At 49.5% G+C, this 27899-nt stretch overlaps 1 protein-coding gene across 1 annotated transcript; it reads right to left on the bottom strand.

Annotated features, from left to right (window-relative positions):
- Nucleotides 1-385: 385 nt before the first annotated feature.
- On the bottom strand, nucleotides 386-27899 carry LOC112903621 (KH domain-containing protein At1g09660/At1g09670-like). The gene is made up of 5 exons (XM_025972864.1): nucleotides 27814-27899; nucleotides 11151-11236; nucleotides 1300-1445; nucleotides 661-777; nucleotides 386-570 (listed from the first exon to the last, which is right to left on the bottom strand). The coding sequence occupies exons 1-5, from the start codon at nucleotides 27897-27899 to the stop codon at nucleotides 433-435; spliced, it is 573 nt and encodes a 190-aa protein (XP_025828649.1). The 3' UTR covers nucleotides 386-432.

Raw genomic sequence — 27899 nt, forward strand, 5'->3', positions numbered from 1 at the left:
TTCGAGCCGGCGAAAATACTTCTAATTTTTTCGTCGGTGACTTGGGCCGACGAAAATATGCTCATATTTTCGTCGGCCTTTTTGGCCGATGAAAATAATGTTATTTTCATCAGCAACCGACGAAAAAGCGCCTATTTTCGTCTATTTTATTCCGTCGGTCTAATTTCGTCGGCAGGCCGATGAATATTATGGCATCAATATTAAGGGGGCAACAAACATGCAATATAAGCATTATGTAATGCATCTGAGTGAAATTAACTAAGAAATAATGGCATATCAGTAAAATATATCTGCTATCTAACCATGTGAAAATATACTTAATTTTTCAAAATCCACATAAAGAGTACGACAACTACATGTTACAGTAAAAAATGCCAAACGATTCTAATTAATAGCAGCGATATATTAAGATAGAGAAATATAAAAAAGAAGTTAGAACAGACATGAAGTTACCTTAACAGAACCCTTCACTGAACCACGTCCTCGAATATAAACTCTACATTGTGTTGAAGCTTCAACTCTTTTCTGGGAGTTACCTTGGGGGCCCAACAAGCGACCAACAAAGTTGTACTAATAACATCCAAAGAGTAAAACATTCAAGATATGGTATATCACATTCAATAAAGTTAAAAGGAATGAATTTACAAAAGCTAAACATACATTAGGATAGTTGTCCACTGGAACATCCAGTCTCACAACTTTCTTGACAACAGGAGTGCCCACAAGTGCAGGAGCACCATTCCAGCCCATTGATGATGCTTGTAGAACTCCCATTTGCTGAGAGAATTGAACAATTCCCCATATTAAGAGAAACTAACAATATAAGCTAAGGAAGAAAGAAAATAAAGAATTTAGGTCCCAATGAGAACATTTCAAACAATCATTCTCTCCATAAACAGCAACAGAATGTTTCGTGTTTGTCAGCAATATATCTGACATCGAAAAATAATCTTCATTTTTAAATGCTCTCATTAAAGTTTACAAGTCATGTTATTTAATCCCATGGTCCAAGTGTCCAAACTACCTGACATGACAAAATAATCTTCATTTTTTTAATGCTCTCCTTATTTATTTACAAGTCATGTTATTTAAATCCATGTCCAAGTGTCTTGAAAAAAAACTTTTATTGGTATATTAGATTACTCATAATTAGTGGCAGCTCCAAAGTAAGATGCAGAGTATGCTCAAATAAAATATGCAACGTCCACCACCTATTTGCATTTTTCAATTTTCAACCAAATGACCAAACAAGCATGTAATACCAAAAAGAATAAAATCAACAGTTGCCTGAATATGCACCTCTGTTTGCATCACTGTCCAGCCCTCCAGATCCATTGGCTGGCCATTCACAGGGTGGCCAGGTAACCTTAATGGGTTACCATGTTCGATTCTGTCAAGATCAACAAAATTATGGTTAGGCGCCATAGTAGATGCCCGCAAAATCTCTGCATTAAATAGAACGTTAGCTCAATTAGACAATGATGCATATGAAGTAAACACTAAAGACTAAAGACTCCACTTTGCTTAAAATAGGCATAAGCTGCACAATGACCATTCTTAAGAGAAGCATAAGCTGTACAGTGACCATTACTAGGATAAAAATCTGTGGTTGACAAAACAACAACCATTTTCTACCATATGAAGTCAACTACGTGAACAAAAGATATTGTTTAGGCCCAGAACTCAATGGAATATTACCATATTATAACCATAAATAAAACAATAAGCAATAGGATATTGGGATATTTGAGAAATGAATCAACAAGATCCAGTCAAAACAATTCTCTAAATAACTCCTCTGATCAACAAGATACCGGCTCTACCAGACATGATGATTCTATACACAAGAAGAAGAAAGTGCAGAGACAATCATCAAAACTTCACAGGCATACATGATTACCAGCCCTAACATAAAAGACTTGAAGTGAACTAAACATAAGAACAAGTGATAGTGAATGTCTCACGCCATTAACTAACAAAATAGTTGAAGTAACAAAAAATTATACAACTAGCAACACTAGTAATGCCTAGAGGCGAAGGAAACAAATTGTCAGACCCGGGCCTGCGGGACTGTGCACATGGCGTACATCTTACAGGATAAGCGGTGGGACATGGCCCACGCCCTACACCAGTTGTAACTACTCGTAACGTAGTAGAACTAGTCGGAACAGAAGGAAACTACCCGAAAAGTACTCGGGTAGGACTTCTGAGCTCGTATCCGGCTAGGATTTCCATGTAATTCCCCCCAAACTATATAAGAGCGGGTAGGGACCCCCTCCAAACAGGATCACACAAGATCACCCCGATCAACGTCTAAGGCAATAAAAACCACACACAGGACGTAGGGTATTACGCTCTCAGCAGCCCGAACCTGTCTAAACTTCATGTTACTTGCACCTTCGACTTCCTGATCTTGGCGACACCCTAGCTACAAAATCACCACCTCGGGGGTATCCCTCAGTGGGCGTGGTGGTAAAACACCGACAGCTGGCGCGCCAGGTAGGGGTGTTCATCGAGCATCTATCGGAGAACTCGATGGCATCTTTCAGCTTCACCAGCACCGTGCCCGATGAGGGCACAACATTGGATTTCAGCTCCTGGATCTGCATTGCTAACAGCTCGGGTGGCTTCAATAGCCCCCTAGGCGACTCCAGGAAGCCGGAGGCCTTTGCAGCAATTCAACGTAGCAACCTCAACGAGTTCATCAACAACCTCGATGAGTTGCTGCTCCCCGATCTAGCCAAGGAGATCGAGAGGATGTCCGTTTTCGATGCAACTTCAACTCGTGCTGCACTAGAATTAGTCGGATCGGACTCAAACCGATCTGAGGAGGCTACATGGTTTGAATCCCTCTTCGACTTAGAGGAGGACTTAGATCGCTTGCTCAAGCTCGAGGATGAGGGAGCCACCGCCTGTCGGGGGCCCCTGTTTTCGACAACTACTCTGTACTCAGATGACAACCTCGAGTCCTTTTCGTGCAGTCACCTGGGTTTGACCATAAAGTCTACGCTGCAAGGCCGGTTCGTGTAATGGAAGGGCTTAAAGCCCTCCAAACTACTCCAATACAACTCCCGCCTTGTGGCCTTCACGCAGGAACTGCCTTTTCCGGAAGGCAAACCCCTCTCTCGCATCTCTGAGGAGGGAGAGGGGAGCACAGAGCTAGTCGAGTACAACCATACGACTGATAGCTCGCCGGATCGTCAAGTCTACATGGCTTCCCGAGTACGATGCAGAACTACTCATGGACGTGTCCGCCGACGAGCGTACGGCTGATGCCCCCAGGACGAGAACGAGGAGCACAGAAGGATCCAGTGGTTGAAGAATGCCAAGCATGCTCAATGCAGGCAGAACGCAGAAAATCACACACGCAACCTAATGTACCAAAGGAACCTCAACAACGCTTTCGCAGCAACTGCAGATCGGGAGTATCGCACACCGATTGGCACCATTGTAGAAGCAGCACTCCTAGCTCAACAACTGCCACCAAACCCCCATATACAAAGGCTGCAATATCTAACCCAGTGCGCGCTCGTGCAACTTGATGGGCAACACCCAATGTCTTCAACTCGAAACATGCTATCGAGATCAGAGCGCCATGGGGACTCTACGCAGATTAGTCGCACCCCTGGAGGAGGTCTCGGATATCGAGGGAATGACAACCACCAGCGCAACCAGGACAATCCAGTAGGCCACGGCAATCCCCAGGGCCAGCAGTCCGCGCGTGGCAACGTTGAACAAGAGGTGCAACTATTGATGCGCCCACCCCACAACTGGCATGATGCAAGGCCTCAGGGCGAAACTCCACCTGAGGCTAGCCTCCAGAATGCTCCCATGACTGATCTAAGGTAGAAGATCAATGATAGCCATGACGCGCGGCGCATCATCGAGGCAAGGAGAAGGGACCGACCCGACAGATACCATGACAATGATGATAATGACCGTTTCCCTACTTTCACCTCCAACATCACCGAGAAATCCTACCACAGGGATTTTAAAGCAGTTGGCATCCCGAAGTACGATGGAAAGCAAGACCCATGCCAGTGGATTCGTTGCTACTCCGTCGCCATCAAGGTCTCAGGGGATCCAACTCCATCAAGGCACTATACTTCTCGGTAGCGTTGGAATCCGCGCCCTTGACTTGGCTTGAAAGCCTTAAACCAAACTCCATCGACTCCTGGGAGGACCTCAAGCGGGCCTTCACAACTTCTAGGGATCCATGATTCGAGCAGGCACTCATCATGATTTGTCCCAGGTCAAGTAGGAGTTGAATGAGACCTTGAGGTCCTACACCTGGCATTTTTTTTCGAGATACGAGCCACCATCGCCAACATTACCGAAGAGGACTTCATCCGCTGCTTCCAGAATGATCTCATCTCGAAGCACACTTAGCATGACTTCGGACGCAACTGCCCGACTACTACCGTGGAACTGCATGACATGATGGCATGGTGGGCTGACCAGAAGTATGAGGAGAACGATCGCTTCCCTAAGCGCAACAACAACAAGCAGGGCAATGGCAACAACCACTTCGACAAGGGCCAACGCAACAACTCGGGGAATCCCCAAAAATGCAAGCCAGACTAAGAAGTCGCGGCTGTTGAGCGCAATCCGCGGGGCAAGAAGTCAGGGAGCAATCAAACACAGTTTGAGAAAGTCTTGCACAAACGATGCCCGATGCACCTGAAGTCACAGCATACGCTCTTCGAGTGCGTCAGCCTCCACAAGTCACTCAACGCTCCACTCCTTCCTCAAGATGGAAAGTGGAAGGATCAGGAGGACGACAATGAGGGTGACAAGTCGGGGGCTCAAAATTTCCAAGACCTGAAGAATGTTGTCAACGTCATCTTTGGCGGAGACAGGGGCTTCCCCTCCAAGCACACGCAGAAGCTGGCCCTGCGTGAAATCCTCTCTATCGAGCCTGCCATACAGAATCCTCTGAGATACAGTGAGGTCCCGATCTCCTTATCTAGGGATGATCAGTGGACCAGCTTCTCCGATCTGGGAAAATTCCTGCTTATCCTAGATCCTGTAGTGGTGGGCTCACAGTTGACTCGAGTACTCATCGACGTCGGGAGCGGCCTCAACCTGCTCTTTGCGAGTACTTTGAAGAAGATGGGGCTGAACATCTCCAAGATGCTTACCCCTAGTAGAGCTCCATTTTACAGTATCGTCCTGGGAAATGCGGCCACACAACTCGGTTCAGTGGTCCTGCCAGTCACCTTTGGGATGAACGACAACTACCGCATGGAGTACATCAAGTTTGAGGTGACTAACTTTGAGTCGTCATACCATGCCATCCTCGGCAGGCCAGCTTTGGCCAAATTTATGGCCGTGCCTCACTATGTTTACTTACTACTCAAGATACCCAGCAAGACAGGTGTACTCACGTTCCGCGATGACTTGAAGAAGTCGTACGACTATGACCAAGAGGTGATCGAGTACGCCGCGACATCACACGTGCCAGAACCTTCTACGGAAGTCTTCACGGACGCAAAAGCTCACCGACTTAGAGATGGAGATTTCTAGTCAAAGGCCTAGCCAGTTGAGGGTAAAACCCAACCCCAGCGACGTTGGCATCAAAGCCATCTAGCTGCAAGAAGGCGACTCATCCAAGACTGCTTTGATCGGAGGTGGCTTGAGTGACAAATAGGAAAGCGTGCTCATCAGCTTCCTTAGGGCCAACCATGACATATTCGTATGGAAACCAGCGGATATATCAGGTGTGCCCAAGGAGTTGATTGAGCATTGCCTAAAAGTCGACCCCAAAGCCTCTCCAAAGAAGCAGCGACTACGATGCTTCGCACCAGACAAGAGGGAGGCCATCAAGAAGGAGCTAGCAAAACTACTCGCGGCTAGTTTCATTAAAGAAGTCTACCACCCCGAGTGGATAGCCAACCCTGTACTAGTTCTGAAAAAGAATAATAATGAATGGAGGATGTGTGTAGATTACACTGATATCAACAAACACTGCCTGAAGGATCCCTTCGCGCTCCCACGCGTCGACCAAGTCATTGACTCTACGGCTGGCTGCGTCCTACTCTCTTTCCTCGACTGCTACTCAGGTTACCATCAGATCGCTCTCAAGGAAGAAGACCAGATCATGACAACATTCATCACCCCCTTTGGAGCGTATGCCTACACAACCATGTCCCTTGGGTTGAAAAATGCAGGAGCCACCTATCAGCGGGCCATCCAATTATGCCTTGCTGATCAGCTACATCATAATGTTTAAGCCTACATGGATGACGTGGTAATCAAGACCAGAGCCCACGACGAGTTCATCCCTAATCTCGAGGAAACCTTCAACATCTTACGCAAGTTTTGATGGAAGCTCAACCCAACCAAGTGCGTCTTCGGCGTGCCACAAGGAAAACTACTCGGTTTCATCGTTAGTCACCTAGGGATTGAAGCAAACCTGGAGAAGATCGCCGCCATTACAGACATGGAAGCCCCACGTACGATCATGGATGTCCAGAAGCTCACAGGCTTTATGGCGGCCCTAAATAGAGTTATCTCGTGACTTGGAGAACGGGGACTATCCTTCTTGAAATTTCTCAAATGGCATGACAAGTTCTAGTGGACTGAGGAGGCGAGGCAGGCACTTGGAAAATCTCAAGCACCATTTGCAGTCACCCCCTATCTTGACGGCTCCACAACTAGGCAAGAACCTGTTACTCTGCATCACTGCGACTACTCATCTCATCAGCACGGCAATCGTGGTGGAACGGTAGGAGGAAGGCCATGCCTTCGGTATGCAGCAGCCAGTCTACTTTGTCAGCGAAGTTCTTTCTGAATCCAAGGTTCGTTACCCAACAATTTAGAAACTACTCTACGCTATACTCATCACCTCCAGGAAGCTTCACCACTATTTCAACACATACAACATCTCGATGGTCACTGATTTCCTATTGGCAGATATTCTCCATAATCGGGACACCACCGGGCTCATCTCCAAGTGGGCAGTGAAACTGGGAGCTCTTACTCTCGACTTCAAGCCCCGAACGGCCATCAAGTCGCTAGAACTAATCGACTTTATGGTAGAATGGTGAGAAAACCAAGTGGAAGCCCAAGCCAACCAGCCAGAGCATTCATTGATGTACTTCGACAGCTCACTCAAGCTCAAAGGCGGTAGCGCGGGAGTACTCATCAGTTCAAAAGGAGAACAACTCAAATATGTATTTCAAATACTATTTGGGTCACAAACAACGAAGCCGAGTATGAGGCACTATTGCACGGGCTACTCCTAGCAGTCTCTCTGGGCATCAAGCGACTACTTGTCTATGATGACTCCTTGCTGGTGGTTCAACAATTCAACAAAGAGTGGAACGTCAACAAGGACACCATGGATGTGTACGTTGCGAAAATATGCAAGCTCGAGAACAAGTTCTCGGAGCTTGAAATTCATCAGGTCATTCGCGACAACAATCGCGACTACAATGTGGGAGCAGATGTGCTCTCAAAACTGGGATCCGATCGAGCTAATGTCCCACTAGGAGTTTTCATCCACGAGTTGCATCACCCATCCATCAAGACACCAGATCAAAGCACCATCACTCAGGGTCCAATAGAACCTGAACAAGAGGTCTTGATGATTGAGGTCGACTGGTGGGTGACGTTTCTCGACTTCATCAAGGAGCACAATCAACCCCCTGGCGTTGACCCAAAAAGCGCTGACGCCGCACGCATCCTAAGGTGCAGCAAAGGGTACATTCTAGTTTGGGATAACATATACAAGCGTGGATCAGCATTAGGTATACTCATGAAGTGTGTCTGCACGGAGGAAGGCAAAGAGATACTCAAGGAGATTCACGAAGGCATGTGTGGAAAGCATGCTGCTTCTCGCGCGCTAGTCGGGAAAGCTTTCAGATCCGGGTTCTAGTGGCCGACTGCTTTGGCAGATGCTTAAGCACTCATTCCCTGGTGCACAAACTGCTAGTTCTTTAGCAAGTAGCCCCACATCCCGGCCCACAACCTTATTACCATACCACCTTTATAGCCGTTTGCATGCTGGGGCCTGGACATGTTAGGGCCCTTGACAACTGCGCCAGGAGGTTTTACTCACGTGTGGGTAGCCATCGACAAGTTTGCGAAGTGGATCGAGTACAAGCCAATTACAAAGCTCTTTGCAGATCGAGTGGTTAGCTTCATCTGTGACATCTTGCACCGATTCGGCTTCCCCAACACTATCATCATGGACCTGGGATCCAATTTTCACTCGCATCAGTTTTGGGAGTTCTGTGAATGTAGTGTTATGAGGTCAAGTATTTTTCAGTGGCTCACCCTCGGGCCAATGGCCAGGTTGAGCGCGCCAACGACTTGATCCTTGATGGTCTAAAGAAAAGATTACGATGAGAACAGCAAAAAGGATGGCAAGTGGATCAATAAGATCTCATCAATAGTCTGGAGGACTTCGCACACAACCAAGCAAAGCCACAGGACGGTCACCTTTCTTTCTCATCTATGGGTCCGAAGCTATACTATCGGCTAATGTCATGTGGCACTCTTCTCGACTGGAGATGTACGAAGAAGGCAAGGCTGATAACGCAAGACATCTCGAACTTGACTCGGCAGAAGAAGTTACATGCAATGTTTTGCTCCAGTCAACCCGCTACTTACAAGGCGTCCGTCGTTACCACGACCAGAATGTTCAACAACAATCTTTCAACATTGGAGATATGGTCCTTCACCGCATCCAGGATGAGACCAGGCTGCACAAGCTTAATTCATGATGGGAGGGACCCTTCATCGTGCACAAGGTTACAGGACCAGAGTCGCATCGCTTACAGTACCCTAATGGCCAGGAGGTCCCAAACTCCTGGAATATTGAGCATCTACGCCGTTTTCATCCTTAGCCAACCAAGACATCTTCACATGGCAATATACAACCTGCCTTGGCCCACCCAAGGAACTGATCAACCCCACATGAAGGACCTCATCGTCACTTCCTTCGGGCCAACCGTGACGTTTTCGCATGGCAACATGTGAAGTCTCATGGCCCGCCCAAGGAATTGTCTTCAGTAGGTGACTGGAGATCAACACTTCTAGTAAGATTCTGTTTACTAGTTCACGACTGGTACTACGTGCAGTTTACTGCATGGCTTCGCTCCCATACTTCCAGTACTACTCCGTTTACTAGTTCACGACTAGTACTACGTGTAGTTTACTGAAGGGGACTTGCACCCACACTTCCAGTACTACTCCATTTACTAGTTCACGACTGGTACTATGTGCAAGTTTACTGAAGGGGCCTCACTCCCATACTTCAGTAACGTCCAGCTTACTAGTTCTCGACTAGTATTCTATATTACTGAAGGGGCTTCACTCCCATAGTTCTAGTAACACTCCATTTACTAGTTCTCGACTAGTACTACGCGTAGTTTACTGAAGGGGCCTCGCTCCCATACTTCCAGTAATGCTCAGATTACTAGTTCTCAACTAGTATTCTATGTTACTGAAGGGGCTTCGCTCCCATACTTCCAGTAACACTCTGTTTACTAGTTCTCGACTAGTACTACGTGCAGTTTACTGCATGGGCCTTGCTCCCATACTTCCAGTAATACTCCATTTACTAGTTCACGACTAGTACTACGCGTAGTTTACTGCATGGGCCTCACTCTCATACTTCCAATACTACTCCGTTTACTAGTTCACGACTAGTACTATGTGTAGTTTATTGACGGGGACTCGCTCCCACACTTTCAGTACTACTCCATTTACTAGTTCTCGACTAGTACTACATAGAGTTTACTGAAGGGAACTTGTTCCCATACTGCCAGTAATACTCCGTTTATTAGTTCTCGACTGGTATTATGTGTAGTTTACTGAAAGGCACTCGCTCTCATAACATTGCCTTTATTAGTTCCCGACTAGTATTACGCGTCTTCAGACATTCATTCCGAGTGCTTTTTGGACGCACTCCTCTAGCTCCCATGCTCGGGGGCTGGGCCCAACAGAGCACTCAGTGTGCTTTTGCCGGATCGTTTAAGCTCTCACACTTTGAGGCTGGACGCTGCAAAACTATTCGGAAGTTCCCGATTTAAGAGGCTTTTAAGGATTTATCTTGGGAAGATAATTGTTTAACCATTATTTTAGGGATTTTATTCTGAAATAAGGGGTTTTTTCAAAATTTTAACCCAGACGTCTTATCTAGCCATTGACTCAGGGAACAAGGTTTGATTTGAGCGGTAATTTAGGGCGCTTTTTGGAGAAGCTATTTGTTTAACCATTTTTTTCAGGAAATTCATTTCAAAAAAAGCGGTTTTCGAATTTCTAAACCAATTTGCCCATCTTAACCATCAAGTGTTTACTTTCACATATTGCATGCCATGATTCTTTGGATCCTTTATTCCAAATCCTGGAAATTTGGATTCAAGGCTCGAGGGCTACGGGACACGTGTCATCAGCGACTTATTTTTCAAATCTTTTGGAAGATAAGGATAGAAGACTCAAGACTAAATTGATCCTTAGCCTGATTCTATGAGTCAACCTAAGGCTTGGGGGCTACTCCATATGGAGTGCGAGTTCAATCGCACCCCATATAAAAGAAGACTTGACAACTTCTCGGGGCATGAGCACCTCACAGCCTCGATGCAGCCAAGGAAGTATTCGGAAGACACCTTCAAGATGGAGTTCGGGAGAACTCGAAGACGCCTTCAGAAGTACTTGGAAGCGTACAGTACTCGACTACGAAGAGTTCGGGGCCTTGTCAGATCCGGACCTACGGGACTGTGCACATGGCGTACATCTTATAGAATAAGGGGTGGGACATGGCTCACGCCCTACACCAGTTGTAACTACTCGTACCATAGTAGAACTAGCCGGAACAGAAGGAAACTACCCGAAAAGTACTCGGGTAGGACTCCTGAGCTCGTATCCGGCTAGAATTTCCATGTAACCCTGTCCCTCTAAACTATATAAGGGCGGGCAGAGACCCCCTCCGAACAGGATCACACAAGATCACCCCGATCAACACCTAAGGCAATACAAACCACACGTAGGATGTAGGGTATTACGCTCTCGAAGACCTGAACCTGGCTAAACTTTGTGTTCCTTCCACCTTCGAGTTTCTGATCTCGGCGACACCCTACCTACAAAATCACCACCTCGAGGGTATCCCTCAGTGGGCGTGGCGGTAAAACACCGACACAAACCTTGGTTTAAGGGCCTAGTACAGAAAGGAAGAACTTGCACAAATGGGGCCAATTTTTGCCTCTCTGCAAGCAACTCAGCTAGATATCTGCTAAACAAGCATGTTGAAAGTATCACAATAGCCGCTGCATGCTGAGTTTATTATCACGTGATACATAAACTAATAATTTGAAGGATCTAAAATAACTATAAGCCCACAGAATGAAATGTAATAGCAAGAACTTTGATATGATTTATACAGCATGATCCATCAAATCAAAATTTACATGTGGCCATCGCCAATGAGCGATTTATTACACCTAAACTTAAACATACAACTCCTGTTTATGCCTAGTAGCCGTCGTCGGGGAACAACATAAACAAATCAATAGCGAGCGAAACTTGTAAGCAATTTTATACTACCATTTATTCGTGATGATTCCACAATAAGGCCAAATCCCCCAGCACGTCACTCAAATTTTGTCATACCCGGTTTTAAGGATAAAACCGAATGCATAACTATATGTATGTTAGGATCAAGTTTCATACATATAGTGACTTTATCAGTGAATAATCAGAAACAGTATTATGAAAAGAGAACTAAATGACTATAAATTTTATTAGAGTTATACAGCTTATCCTAGAAATGAAGACTCCAAACTTCACAGGTAATCGACCGGAGTTGCGTAGGCCTAGAACTCAGCACCATCTTCAACAGACTTCACATCAACTTTTTCTTCTGAGCAGTAATTATAACAAGCGTGAGTACACTTTGGTTGGTACTTAGCAAGTGTTAGGAATTATATGATATGAAGGCCAAAAGTAAGGAAAGGCTGACTGGCTTACTGCGATACGCAATTTTAGTTGGTCAAATTTTATTAGCACCTGATTACTAATGTATAAATTCATACCAACCCATATTAAAAGAAATAGAAGAGATACAGTAGAAGCATAACCACAACCATAAATATGGTCTACGATTTAATTCATCTTCAAGTTCAATTATCATGTGAGGGTCCAATCCGCTCTTAACCGTGAGCATGGCTGATATATCAGTTTTCACTCTATAGAGGTTGTGCACTTTACCCACAATTCGTGTCTCCCAACTTGCCCGAGGTAGCTAGCCTCTTAAACACTTCCGAGGTGAGTGGCAAGGGATTCACTACGAGATCCTTACAAAGATTCCATAATTTATGAAAATCCGCTAAGGTTTCAGGCCGCAGTGGTCATAAGCTTCCCTAATGAGGAAGACGCCTTAACCAGGATCATATCTAAGCCTCAAGAGGACTGGGCTATATCCCATCAACGCACTCCCCTCTTGCCCTTTTGGTAAGATCATCATAAGCTAGAGTTTCTAATTAATTAGCCAAGATCAGAGCCATATAGTATTATGGTTGCACTGTTTTTATGGGTGGTTCTCCATATTCTGATTAAACATATGATCTTGTGATTAACAACACTAAGAGCATGAACATGGATAAAACAGGTGTAGCATCACCATTGTTATCATCATGGTTATAAATTATTCTCAAACCAGAACCAATTATAGCAACTAAGCAGAAGCTACCCAACAAGAAAGATAAAACCCAGGTTGACAAGGAATGATCGTAAGGACTAGGCATATCCTTAATTTGGATCCATCAAAATTAGAACACATGCATGCATATAGAAAAATTATATTTATTGTGATTATTAGGACAAAAGAATGATCAAGGAAACACTTGCCTTTCTTTTAGAGAATAGCTGGTTAGAGTCTTCAACTCTTGTTTTTGAAACTCTAAATCTTCAAAGCTCTTGGATTGCGCTCCTTCTAACGTCACACAAGCATCGGGCCCAAGCATACAAACAAATAAACAAATAAAAACAACTAAGAACAAATACACCAAACAAAGAGAAGCTTAATCAAGAGCGTACGAAAGGATAGGACTCGTTTGTCGGTGTTTAACCGGCAGCCCACCGAGGGGTATACCCAAGGTGGTAAGTTTTGGGTGAGGAGACGCCGAGATCAGGAACTCGAAGGTGCAAGGAAGACAAGACTTTCAGACAGGTTCGGGCCGCACGGAGCGTAACACCCTACGTCCTGTATAGTGGTTTGTATTCCCTTTGGTGTAGAATGACCTAATGATCTTCTATTTTTAGGGGGGTCCCTGACCTCCCTTATATATCCGAGAGGTCAGGGTTACAAAGATGCTAACCAACCCCCATCGAGGGATCATACCAGAGCATATCTCGAGTAGATCCTCTCCGTGTTGGTTAGCTCTATCTCCTATTTAAACGGGATAAACAAGAGATAAAGAAAATGAATAAGAGATAAGACGAACTTAATCTCTTAAACCTCTTTAAACTATGCTACGCGCCCAGCCCGGTGGCCCCGGGTCGGACAAGCCCCCGAGCTCTTCGTAGCTAAGTACCGCAGGCTTATCGAGTACTTTCGAAACAATCTTCGCGTTCTTTCGAAGCTCCGTCTTGAAATTTCTCTTCGAGTACTCTTCTGACTGCATCGAAGCTATGAGGTGCTCATGCCTCGAATTTTGCTATGACGTGCGATTTAAAAATCGCACTCCATATGGAGTAGCCCCCGAGCCTTAGGTTGAATCAGAGAATCAGGCTGAGGGTCCCATTTGTCTGTGACCCTACTTATCCCTCAAAAGATTTGAAAAATAAGTAGTCGATGCCACGTATCCCGCAGCCCCCGAGCCTTGAATCCAAATCCCACAAAATTTGGAGATAAGGATCCAATAACCGTGGCATGCAGGCGATAAATGAGAACATTACAAAATTACCAAAACGATGGTACAGATGATGGGTGTTAGATTAGTAAGTCGAAAAAAACATTTTTTCAAGCGAACAAACCCTGAAAAAATGATTAAAGGACTATCCAATCCAAGTAACCCATCAAGCGACCCCTCATATTCGGAATATTCTTGGACGTGACTCCTAAACTTCAGAACAGTAACTTTTCCCCACCCCGCTGGTTATTTAACCCCGCGATAACGGTAGGAAAAAACCACGCTTTCAATCTGCATTCCATCAAAAGCCACCGAACTCCCCAATCCGAGCCAATCACCGCCGCTTTCCTCCCAAGAAAAATCTCCCACTTCGACCTCCCTGCCCCTCTCCCCGCAGCCCCCAAGCATCTCGTGGCCAGCGCATCAGAGATGGCGTCGAAGAAATCAGAGATCGAGGAAATGAAGAAGGATGCGGAGCCATTGACGACGGGGTGGACACACAGTAAGTGCTCCCTCAACAATCTGAACAAACTAGTTTTCGAGGAGTTGCTCCAGGAAAAGAACCTTGTCAACTAGCGCCCCTCGTTCCGTGAACCGTTCCCCATGGAGAATGTCGACGAAATCGTCACATTCTTCCATTTTGCCGAACGGGGATTGGCCCTCCCTACTTGTTCCTTCTTTCGTGGCCTTCTTTATTATTACGGGCTTGAGCTCCATCACCTCAACCCTAATTCCATTTGCCACATTTCCATCTTCATCCACTTCTGCGAAGCATTTCTCGGAATCGAACCCCACTGGGATCTGTTCCGCTTCCTCTTCCGCGTCAAACCCCAGCCGACCACAAAGAAACTTGCCGTGGTGGGGGCGCCGGCATCCAACTGCGACAGCAGGCCGGCGAAAAATACCTTTCATATAAATTCCCCTCAAACCTTCCTGGATGGAAAAACCTATGGTTTTACATCGAAAACCATGCTCCCCACCTGCCGACGAAGTCGAGCAGACCGCTAGTGGTGAGGGGGGAATGGAACCTTGAACCCTCAGGCATGGAGATGATACAGGTCAGAGAGCTGCTGGAGGCCATCGAGGCACAGAAGAAGGAGGGAGTGACCGGCGCCTCCGTCATGTTCTCATTTTACAAGCGCCGCGTCCAACCCATCCAACAGCGCTGTTGCCTGGGCTTCGAGTACACCGGCCCCGCTGACCCTTCTCGCATGTGCACAGAGGAGGTGCCAGATGAAGTCGCGCTCCAGCGAGTTAAGCGGGTGCTGCTGGACGTGAACGCCGTGCCGTACGTGCCCACCTTGTTCTCCGCGTGAAATCCGCCCCCGCCGGTAAGTATTCGACTTCTTTCACTGAAGAAATCTGCTACTGCACCGGTACTGAACTGAAAAACTTTCTGCAGGGACACTCGAAGCTGTACTGCAGCTACCCGCCGCAGCCGGACCTCCCCCGAGCGTATCACCTCCTCCCTTCTGCAGCCACGGCAGCCAAGAAGGCTTGCCTTGCTGCGGCTCAAAGCCGCAACGAGTCCGCCGAATGCGTGGACTCGCAGGCGGGGGAAGAAGCCGAAGGAGGACCACGCCCTGCTACCGCCGTTGCCACCAAGACGACTCGCCTTGCTGCGGTTCAAGGCAGCAGCGAGTCTACCGAGTGCGTGGACTCGCAGGCGAGTGAAGGAACCGAAGGGGAACCGCGCTGGGAGAACTCCTCCGACCAGAGCTTGGAGTTGGCCGGCGCTCTACCACCGGTGCCGAAGGGCCAGCGACAGACGCGCAAACGCAAGGCCCAAGAAATCGAGTCCTCCAGGTACGGAGTTGCTGTTTTGGCCAGTTGCAAAGTATCAATGATGCTGAATACTAACAGCGCCCCCTTGCAGTCTCCCTGCTCTGCCACCCGGGACTGAACCCGAAGGGGTGGAGACAGGCCCCTCCGCCGCCGCGGCGGTGACAATTGCCATGGCGGGGACCCCTCCATCGGCCGACCAGGCCTCGCCATCAGCAACGGGCATTCCTCGACGGGCCTGGCGGGTGAAAAAGGCCGCCAAGAAGAAGTCGACACTGTAAGTTTTCCTTCAATCGCTTGAAGATCTTGCTCGTGCCCACTTGGATAACAATGTTGTCGATATCACCAGGTCTGCAAGCGCAGTGCAACTCCAGCTGGAACCAGGCAAGGCTGCGGCGCCTGCCTCGGCTGCTGCAGCCCCCGAGCCCTCGGCGCCTGGGGGGCCAGTACCTGCAGAGGTGGCCCCTGAAGCAGATGCGGCGCTCCCCGACTTGCCGCCTCCTGAGCCCCGACAAGAGGGAGCCGGACCCGGTGGCGAGGAACAAGTCGTGGCCCCTGGTGCCGCTCCTACCGATGGCACAGGTACGCGCTTACCCGCCCGCGACTGGCTGCCGAGGTCTGGGCATAATGTGGTGACCACTTCGTATGCTTGCAGGTGTCCAGCCGCTGCCGTCCGGGGATGCCGCCGGGCCCTCGGGGAGTCCCCGTGAGGTGTTGAGGGCCGGGCCAGGGCACCAGAACGTCATCACCATCGACCTGGTGGATGACCTCCTGCTGTCGGCAGAGAACCTGAAGACCTTCAAGAGCACCTTCAAGGAGCTATACGACTTCTCCATGGTAATACTCGGGTAATGTTCCAGATGTGCGCATTGGTGAGTTGTTTAGGACTCATTCTCCCCCTTTTGCGCAGCATTTAATCACCAAATCCCAAAAGAAGTCGGAGAAACTCCACGCGGTCATGAGTGACGCGCGGGAATTAGCCGCCCTGGACAAGCGCATCTCCGAGGAAATCACAAAGAACTGCTATCTGCAGCGAGAGCTGGATATACTGAAGCAAGAAAGAACTCGAGAGACTTGGCTGCTCAAGAGTGACCTGAAGAACCTCGAAGAGGCCAACTCCGAGCTTCAACAACGGCTCAAGGAGCAACAAGCAGAGCACCAGGAGCAGCTCAAGGCAGAGAAGAAGGCGCACCAAGGTAGGCCCTCGCTTCCCTCGAGTACTTTTCCTCAGTTACTCCCTTTAGATGCTGAAGTGCCCTTACCACAGAGCTTAGGAAAATAACGAAATACAAAGAGGAGCTGCTTACTGACGTGAAGAATATGCTGTATCGACGTACAGATGATGTCGAAAGGCTGCAGAAGGTGATCGACGACACTGAACGTCAGTTCGTCGACTGCCTTCAGCAAGTCAAGGCGTTGGGCGAGAAGGACGAGAAGCAGCGCAAGGAGCTGGAGGACCTCCGGGGGGCCGCCCAGGGGCTGGTGGACATGGTGGATCCGCCAGAAGAAGGCGACGCAGGCCCGCGGCCCCTGCTGGAGCGACTCCGCGAAGCCCCGAAGAAGATGCTCAAGTTCCTATCCGAAGCTCCAGTTGCGTGCGTGAGTAATGCCCTCACCTATGTAAAATCCTTCGTGCCGAACGCGCATCTGAGCATCTTTGCGCAAGGGATGGCGGCGGACTGCACAGACGAGCGGTTCGAAGAGTACTTGCAAGAGGCCCAACCTGTAGCAGAACCAATTGTACACAATGTACTGCAGGATTAGGGTATATGAAACAATTAATCATTCTCTTATGTAAATGCTTCCCTCGACATCTCTACTTGTGTGTGTGTCGTAGCTGAATTGGGATCCAGGCTTACGAGACTCAAGTAGTAGACGCGTCCCTGGGTGCAACGACCCGAAGGGCAGCTAGAACTCGTCTAACAGAGTAGCCACAATTCGATCGAGCGGGTCTAGACTTGTTAGGAAAGAACGCGAGCATCATCGTGGGGTTGCCGTGCATAGGGCAAAAAAGGGACTACCCCGAGTACAATGCCTCGGAGTGTAGTCGAAGAGCGCTCCTTCCGTGAGCGTGCTCCGTAAGCTAGGTAAGACCCAGGCGGACGGATCAAGCTTGCAAGGAGCAGGTGCGGGCAGCGCCGCGGGCTTGCCATTCTTTTTTTTTTTGGCAAAAACAAGACTGTTCTGAGTGCAGCCACTCAGGATGTAGTCGATGTAGCTCTTTATGCGAGCCGTTCCAACGTACTAGGTGTAAGCCAGTCGAACGGATCGACTGTGTTGGAAAAAGTGCGACTGCTGTCGCGTGCGACCATCGAAGGTCGCAGCGGAACTCGATATGCCGAGGAATTAGCCGGAGCCGAGGGCTCCATCAGAAACGGGAGTCGAAGGGAGATGACCGTGGCCGTAGCCCCCGCGTCATGCACGACAAGAAGTCGATTTGTATATATATATATGTTTGCACGTGACACTTGCCATCGTGGAAGTAAGAAGGCATGTACAACCTGAGTTATGTGGCTCATGGCCTCCAAATTGATTCGGGGAAAGAAGATCTTCTGAGCCCCCGGGGAATTAGCGATCGCCGGGCCTCGACTTAAGGGTAGAACTTGCGCAGGTTCTGAAACTTCCAGGAGTTCGGGACCTCGCGACCCTCGGGGAATTGTAGTCGATAAGACCCTGGCCTTGTGACCTGCTTGACGATGAACGGGCCTTCCCACCTTGAATTGAGCTTGTGTAGGCCAGACTCGTCCTGAATACGATGCAAGACCAAATCGCCGACGCTGAATGACCGCTCCCTGACGTTGCGATCATGGTATCGCCGGATCCCCTGCAGGTACCGGCCTGACTGAACAAGGGCGGTACAGCGAGCTTCCTCCGCGGAATCGAGCTCTAACTGCCGTGCCTCGTCCGCCTCGTCTGCATTGTACATTTCGACCCTTGGAGACTTCCACATGATGTCGGCTGGTAGGATAGCTTCGGATCCATACACGAGGAAGAAAGGTGTTTGTCCTGTGGCTTTGGACGGCTAAGTCCGAAGTGCCCAGACGACATGTGGTAGCTCATGCACCCATTTGCCTCCCTTCTTGCTATTCTCATCATAAAGTCTCTTCTTGAGGCCGTCAATGATCAAGCCGTTCGCCCGTTCGACTTGTCCGTTAGCCCTGGGGTGTGCAACCGAGACATATTTAACTTCAATGCAAGCATTCTCGCAGAACTCCCAGAACTGGTTCGCCGTGAAGTTTGACCCCAAGTCCATGATGATGGAGTTGGGGAAGCCGAAGGGATGCATAATATCTGAGATGAAATCGACGACCCGATCTGGCGTGAGCTGGGCTATCGGCTTGTACTCGATCCACTTAGTAAACTTGTCGATAGCCACCAGAACATGGGTGAAACCGCCTGGTGCCGTCGTGAAGGGCCCGATCATGTCAAGACTCCAATAGGCAAAAGGCCAGGACGGCGGTATGGTAATGAGGCTGTGAGCTGGGACACGCGTCTGTTTGCCGAAGAATTGACAATTCTGGCACCTGCGCACGAGATCCTCCGCGTCGGTCATGGCGGTGGGCCACAAGAAACTGGCTCTGTAGGCTTTTCCCACCTGTGTTCTTGAAGCCGCATGGTTGCCGCAGACGCCATCGTGGATCTCCCGCAGTATGTCGTAGCCATCTTCCTTCGTGACGCACTTCATGAGAACCCCTGACCGAGCGCCTCGCCGATAGAGCTTGCCGTCGACCAGGACGAAACCCTTGCTTCTTCGCAAGATGCGAGCCGCGTCAGCGCTCCTGGCGTCGATTCCCGCTGGTAACCGTTGATCGCGTATGAAGTCGATAAAAGCCCCTCGCCTGTCCTCTTCCAGCACCATAACCTCTCGATCGGGTTGTTGGGGACCCGCGTCGATGGCTACCTGCGGAGAAGACTTGATGGATGGCTGTTTGAGCTCCTGGACGAAGACTCCCGGTGGGACCTGGGCACGCGTGGACCCCAGTTTGGACAGGGTGTCCGCGCCAACATTGTGCTCCCGCAATACATGATGAACCTCCAGGCCAGAGAATTTGCTTTCCAACTTGCGCACTTCTGCACATAAGCATCCATTGTCTCCTTGTTGCAATCCCATTCCTTGTTGACCTGCTGAACAACAAGAAGAGAGTCGCCATATACAAGTAGTCGCTTGATCCCTAGTGATATCGCCAAACGAAGCCCGTGAAGCAAAGCTTCATACTCGGCTTCATTGTTGGATACCGCCCACAGGATCTGAAGGACGTATTTCAACTGCTCACCTCGTAGAGAAATAAGCAGAACCCCAGCACCGCCGCCGTTGAGCTTGAGGGACCCATCGAAATACATGGTCCAGTGCTCTGGCATGTCCACTGGAGTTGGGACTTGATTCTCTCTCCATTCAGCCATGAAGTCGACTAGAGCCTGTGACTTAATTGCAGTGCATGGCTTGAAGTCGATTGACAAAGCCCCCAGTTCAACTGCCCACTTGGATATGCGCCCCGTGGCGTCTTGATTATGAAGAATATCCGCCAGCGGGAAGTCCGTGATCACAATGATCATGTACTCGTCGAAGTAATGGTGCAGCTTTCTTGATGTGATTAAGATTGCATACAAAAGCTTTTGAACAGCAAGATACTGTACCTTGGATTCGGAGAGGACCTCGCTGACGAAGTAGACAGGCCTCTGCACTCCAAACGCATGGCCTTCTTCACCTCGCTCGACTACAATAGCACTGCTGACAGCATGAGTTGTTGCCGCGATGTAAAGTAGTAGATCCTCCCCTGGCAACGGTGCTGTGAGGATTGGAGGTGACTGCAGATGATGTTTCAGGTCCTGCAAAGCCCGCTCAGCCTCCTCCATCCAGTGGAACTTATCCTGGCGTTTCAGGAGTTTGAAGAAGGGTAGTCCCCTCTCCCCGAGCCGGGAGATGAACCTGTTCAGAGCCGCCATACAACCTGTTAACTTTTGCACATCCTTGATTGTGGCCGGAGCTTCCATATCAGTGATGGCCGTGATCTTTACAGGGTTGGCTTCAATGCCCCGATTGCTGACGATGAACCCGAGCAATTTCCCTGAAGGTACTCCAAAGGCGCACTTGGTGGGATTGAGTTTCCAACGAAATCTGCGCAGACTACTGAATGTTTCCTCCAAATCTGCGATCAAGTTATCGGAATCCCTGGTCTTGACGACCACATCATCCACATAGGCCTCAACATTCCGATGCAGCTGATCCGCGAAACACATCTGGATCGCCCGCTGGTATGTTGCTCCTGCGTTCTTCAACCCGAAGGACATTGTTTTGTAGGCATAAGTCCCGTACGGGGTGATGAATGCAGTCTTTATTTGGTCCTCCTCCTTGAGCGCGATCTGATGATATCCTGAGTAACAATCAAGAAAACAAAGAAGGACACAACCAGCCGTCGAATCGACAACTTGGTCAATGCGGGGCAGCCCAAAATGATCTTTTGGGCAATGCTTGTTGAGATCGGTGTAGTCGACACACATTCTCCATTCATTGTTCTTTTTCTTTACAAGGACGGGATTCGCTACCCACTCTGGATGGATTACTTCTTTAATGAATCCAGCCGCGAGAAGTTTAGCGATCTCCCGTTTAATGGCCTCACGCTTGTCGTGGGCAAACCTCCGCAGGTGTTGCTTCTTAGGCGTAGCCTTCGGGTGTACATTCAAAGCATGCTCGATCAACTCCCTGGGCACCCCTGGCATATCCGCTGGTTTCCATGCGAATATGTCTCGGTTAGCCCGAAGAAAGCTGACGAGCGCGAGTTCCTATTTCTCACCCAAGCCCGCACCGATGATGGCAGTCTTGGATGAATCTCCCTCCTGGAGCTGGATCGTCTTGAGGGCCACATCATCAGTCAACTGGATGCTCGACTTGTTAGCCTTCTTGGAAGGAATCTCCAGCCCGGTCTGGGAGAGCTGCTGCGCGGCCGCGAGTACTTCTCCCGAAGCATCTGGCACGCGAGTAGTCGAAGCGTACTGGATCGCCTCCTGATTGCAGTCGTACGACTTCTTCAAGTCGCCGCGGAGGGTGAGCACTCCATCGAGTCCTGGCATCTTAAGAAGCAGATAGACATAATGCGGCACTGCCATGAACTTGGCAAGTGCCGGTCGACCCAGTATTGCATGGTAAGAAGAGTCAAAAGTAGCCACTTCAAACTTGATGAATTCAGTACGATAATTCTCCCGCGTGCCGAAGGTGACTGGGAGAACCACCGTACCAAGCGGGTGCGCCGCATTACCTGGGACGATGCCGTAGAAAGGGGACTTGCTGGGAACCAGCATATCCTCGAAATCCAGACCCATCTTCTTCAAAGTGCTGACGAAGATGAGATTGAGCCCGCTCCCACCATCGATCAGGACCTTGGTAAGCTTGACCTCCACCACCACAGGATCCAGGACCAAGGGAAACTTACCGGGCTCGGAAAAGCTCGTCCACTGGTCATCACGGGAGAACGAGATGGGGACCTCCGACCAACGGAGTGGCCGTGGTACCGCCGGCTCGATGGACAAAATCTCTCGGAGGAGCAGCTTCTGATCCCGCCTAGAACAGAAATCCTCGCACCCCCCGAAGATGACGTTGACCACCTTCGACGCATCCTGAAACTTCGGGTTGCGCCCGTGATCCTCCTGATCATCGTCCTCGGGTTCTTTGTCAGCAGGCTTCTTGTTCTTCTTGCCGCCACCAGAGTTACTGAACGTCCTCCGAAGGTGGTAGCAGTCGATGGCGGCGTGGTTGGCGCCCGGGTGCCACGGGCACTTCTTCTGCAGGAGCTTCTCGAACTCCTCCTGAGTTGTCGACTTCTTGCCCCGCGAAGGACGATCGATAGCCGCGATGACATCATCTGGCTTTCGTTTCCGGGGTGGCCCGGAAAAGTCCCGCTGGCCTTTGTCGCTGCGGTTGTCGTTTGGGCGCCGCAGATTGCTATCGTGGCGCCGCGGGAACCGCTCCCGCATCTTCTCCTCCTGCTCGGACCAATCGTGCATCATATCACGAAGGCCCGCAACAGTTTTTGGCCTGTTCCGCCTGAAGTCTCTGTATATGCTCAGGTCGGTGATGCCGTTGTAGAAACAGTCGATGATGTCCTCCTCCGAGATGTTCGCGATGGTGGCGCGAACATCGAAGAAGCGACGCGTGTAGGACCGCAGGAGCTCGTTACGTTCTTGCTTGCACTAGGCAAGATCGTGTCGAGTACCTGCACGGGTAATCGCCCCCTAGAAATTATCGATGAAGACCTTCTTAAGTCGTTCCCAGGAGTCGATGGAGTTGCTGCCGAGGCTCTCCAGCCAAGTGAGCGGTGCAGGATCCAAAGCCATCGGGAAGTAGACAACTTTGGTGATATTCAAGCCCCCTGCGACGTCAATGGCCGTGGAGTAACAACGGAGCCACTGCTGGGGAGCCTGCTTGCCGTCGTACTTGGTGATGCCGATCGGCTTGAAGCCCTCTGGGTACTTGTAGCTGCTGAAACGAGTAGAGAAAGCAGGAAATCGATCGCTACAGTCAGTACCTTCAGCTTCGACCTCTTCGCGGGTCTTGCGCCTGGAGAAAATCACAGTGCGCGCGTCGCGGCCTTCATTGATGTGCTGGCGCAGATCCTCCGGAGGAGGTCGTCGACTGGCCTGTCGCAAATGACCCCCTTGCGGTGGCTGTTGCCTCCCGCTAGGGGCCTGGCTCCCACGTGCGTTGTCGTTGCTGATCTGGTGTTGAGGACGAGCACCAGCCGTTCGACTGCAAGGCTGGCTTTGACTCTCGTCCACGCGCTCTTCCCGGATGATGGACGCCGGATTATGTTGATCCAGCTGGATCCAAGCCCTCTGCGCGTAGAGGAGTGCTTGACGTACCTCCGGATCATGGCTGCGCTCGAGGATGGCCGTGACCCTGGCGATGTTGCCCACCGGAGTCCTGAAACCCCGCTCGCTGGCGGCGGCGAACTCGGGGTCGAGCTCGCGATGCATAGATCGCCTTCGCTCGTTAGCTCTCCTCCGCCGGATTGTACAGGCCCTGTTCCTGGCCCTCCGCGCCTCACGATCAACGTCGTTCTCGTTATCGGCGTTGGCCGTGATCTCATCTTCAGAGATCGCTTCAAAGTTGTCGATGGGAAAGTCCCCACCGTCATCGCCTTCTTCGGCCATTAGCACCTGGCGGGAGGAAAGCTCATGAGAACTTGCGTCGACTAGCTCAGTCGACCCCTCCGCCGCGGTGGCCAATGGCCTGCCCTCTTGGAAGGGCAATGGCTCGAGGTGAGCCACAAGCCGGCTATCTGCCTCGAGTAGATTGGAAAGCATCACGCTCCTCCAATGCACAATGCGCCCCTTCGGCAAGGAGGTGGTTACCGAATTACTGGGACCAGAACAACCCGAAGCCCCCCGACACGCGGTGGCTTCAGGATTTCCATCCCGGAGTAGCAAGTCCAGATCCTTTTCCAACATGGAGAGGGATCCAAATTCGCCAGCCTCCTGAAGATCAGTGGCCAATTCGCATGGATTGAGTTGAAGCCGACCATGCAGATCCCTAGATTGGAACAAGTCCAAACCAGGGGAAGTTGTCGCAGCACCAGAAGAAGTCGAGCTTGGAGTAGATTTCTCCTCGATCTGTGCTGCAGAAGTATGGGGCGGCAAGTTGTCGAGTTCATTGACGAACTTGTCGAGGCCGCTGCGGGGATCCGCAGCGACAGTTTTCGGCGTCATGTCGACGAGGAATTGCCGAAAGTTGCCCGCACCATCTGCGATGCAAACCCACGAGCCAAAAATGAACGTCGTACCCTGAGAGGGAACTGACTTGATGAAGTTGAAAGATGCCATCGAGCTCGTCGGTGGATCTTCGACGCGCTCCCCTACCTGGCGCGCCAGCTGTCGGTGTTTAACCGGCTGCCCACCGAAGGGTATACCCAAGGTGGTAAGTTTTGGGTGAGGAGACGCCGAGATCAGGAACTCGAAGGTGCAAGGAACACAAGACTTTTAGACAGGTTCGGGCCGCACGGAGCGTAACACCCTACATCCTGTATAGTGGTTTGTATTCCCTTGGGTGTAGAATGACCTAATGATCTTCTATTTTTAGGGGGGTCCCTGACCTCCCTTATATATCCGAGAGGTCAGGGTTACAAAGATGCTAACCAACCCCCGTCGAGGGATCATACCAGAGCATATCTCGAGTAGATCCTCTCCGTGTTGGTTAGCTCTATCTCCTATTTAAACGGGATAAACAAGAGATAAAGAAAATGAATAAGAGATAAGACAAACTTAATCTCTTAAACCTCTTTAAACTATGCTACGCGCCCAGCCCGGTGGCCCCGGGTCTGACATCGTTGCTACGGTCACGAGAGCACAAGAAACGCAGAAAACGGAGGTACGGTTGAAAAGAAACAATTATCAAAAGATTTATATTATAAAAGAGAACAAAGAAACTATAAGCTTCATTTATTTTAATTTAGAAAAATAATATAAAAGGTATTCACAAGAGAATATCCCTTTATAATTAACTATATTATATTTGTATTTATAAAGATGAGGTACAATTTAGTCAAATGTTATATATAATTGTCTTTGTACAAATTACACTAATTAAATAATTAATTAGAAAAGAACTTGTGAGAGCATCTAAATGTATAACTTTATGATTCATGTTGAACTAAAAAAATTAAATTATAAACATATTTAATTTGATATTATTGAAGTTAACATTAATTATGAAAACCGGAGTAAAGGCTTAATTGGATTTTAATTGGAAAAACTAGATGAGAGGACATTAATCAAATTAAATCTATTCTTAATTTTAAAAATAGGAATTATGGTACAACATCACTACTAAATGATAGTTTAGGATTTTAGAAGACTAACACAAAAAGAACGGATCAAACGGATCTAAAACGTGGAAACTACGCATGAAACAAGGTTGCAAGGACCTATACATCGTTAACTATAGATTTCAGGGGTTAGCAAGGAAGAATTGCATGACACAGAAACAGTGCTCACAAATTAGGAAAAGTTTAGGGTTAGATCTAAAAAAGACCATAGGTGGGGCTGGGTTGAAAAGATGCAATAAATCCAGGGGGTTTTCTGCGAAGTTTGCAAGACATAGAGAAAGCTGCAGGAATTACAAGATTTCCAGGGGCTAAATTGCAAAAGCTTGGCAACAGGCTCCCATGGTGGCCGGCGGCTACTATTTTTTAAATTCCCGTCGTTCTAGAACATGGGAGATAGTGAGGAGTGGGGCAAAAGAAAGAGGATGACAAAAGAAAGAGGATGATGAGGGGATTCGATTCCTTACCTTACTGACCGCGGGGTGCATTGTGGTGGCCGGATTTCGCCGGAGAAGTTGCAGCGGCGGTTCTTCTCTGGGCGGTAGCGCTTCTGTTCCCAGCGGCGGTGCTGGGCAGGGGCGGCCTGCAGGGGGGAGGGCGTGGCTACAAAGGGGTTAGGGCCAAGGTACGCAGGGGGCCAGGGGCGGTGACGCTATCTCGCACTGCAGGGACAGCGCAGCTGGTGGCGGCGCACAAGGGCTCGGGCACGGGCACGGGCACGGTAGCAGGAAGTGCAAGGCCGAGGGTGCTTCAGGGGATGCAGGGTACTACGGCTAAAGGGGGCGGCGCACGGCAGCACGGGGCCTATGGGCGGGCCACGGGGGGAGCGTAGGGGGTGACATAGGGGAGGGCGACAGCGGCGCTCTGCTGCGCGGGGGAGGGCGCGATGCAGGGGCTAGTGCCAACAATGCAAGGGAGGTCGCAAGGGGCTGAGGATTTAGCGAGCAGGGACGAGGCGGCGCATCAAGCTGGGACTCATCCTTCAGTCCAGATTGCCCACGGGAGAAATGAGATTGGGCTGACTAGCGGGCCCCACAAGTTAGCGAGCAAAGAGAGGAAGGAAGAGGTAAAGAAAGGAGGAAACGATCTTGCGTCGAGACTTGAGTGGCGAGCGAGTTCGGTTATGGGCCGAAACAGGTTCAAGTGGAGGCTGAACATGAAAACATGCTGACAGTGCTAGTTGAACACAAACGGGCTATTCGAGAACGTGAAATAGAAAAGGGAGAGAGAGATCAGGCTGGGTCATTGGCGGATCAGTTCAGGACCATGCAGCGGCAATTCTGGTTATTGAAACTGGCAGTTCGCTAGCTTCAACCAGCAACCAAACTTCGGGATAGAAAGAGAAAGGGAAACGAGGGGGTTCGCCTAGGGTTCCTCAAAGAGAAGCTTCTGGTCTATTTTCTCGATGAAACGCGACACACGACGAGATAGTGGTGGTGACCGAGCTGAAGCTCGCACGCGGCACATTTGTAGGGTTTAAGGCGGAATAGACCCAAAATGAGTTGAATCCAGCTCGAGATCAAAAGAAAACGAATTCATTTTCCAAAAGATATTTTTCAAGCTTAAAATAAATCTAGAAAAGTACAGATAAATCTTTTAAACCACGAAAAATATATCCTGAAGAATCCCAAAAATTTCAGGGAAAAACCTAGGACACGTCGAGTCCAAATAAAATACTCGGAGCCCAAGAAAAAGATTTTAGAGCTTTCCAATAAATGGATTTAGCTCTATGGAAAAAGAGAATAATTTTCGGAGAAATCTGAAAAATTCTCGAAAAACCCTAAAAATGGATGAACACATTCTAAAAGACATTCACATCCTAAAATTAAATATTTTAGGGTGTGATAAATTTCTTACTAATGAACAAACCAATTAACAACCAATATCTGTTACTCAAAGATATGGAGAACAGAATGAATCAACAGGGAGATTGGGTGATTTTGGGGATTACATATGGATTGCACTTGGGAGGAGTCGAGCTGCAGGTCCTCGACGTGGTCGGTGAGCTTGTCGAGCGCCTTGCTCTGCTGATGCAGGTCCTTTGAGTCGGGCGCTGTCGTGGTGGCGGCATAGGAGTCCCTCCCACAGCTTGCAGCGACCGGAGAGGCTCCTGCGGGGGCGGCGCTTGCGGCCTGCCTGGGAGGCCGGTGCCGGCCACGTGTTCCGTGGAGGGGGTGACACGTGGCCCCGCGCGATGCCGTCGATGAGGTCCGGGCAGTCCGCCCACCTGGGAGGTCGGAGGCGGAGCGTGGCCCCATGCGATGCCGGCCACCTGGGAGGCCAGAGGCGGAGCGTGGCCCGCGGCTGCGGCCGCCCAATTCCGGTGAGGCTAGAGGGGAAGGCGAGAGCGAGGATGAGCTCACCTATGCCTCCATGGATCCGTCCTCCCTAATCCATCTGGCTCGGAGGAGTCACCGAAGGCTGGTGGCCTCCCCAGAAGGCGCGCCAT

The sequence above is a fragment of the Panicum hallii genome, chromosome 8 (genome assembly GCF_002211085.1).
Source record: "Panicum hallii strain FIL2 chromosome 8, PHallii_v3.1, whole genome shotgun sequence".
NCBI classification, from domain to species: Eukaryota; Viridiplantae; Streptophyta; class Magnoliopsida; order Poales; family Poaceae; genus Panicum; species Panicum hallii.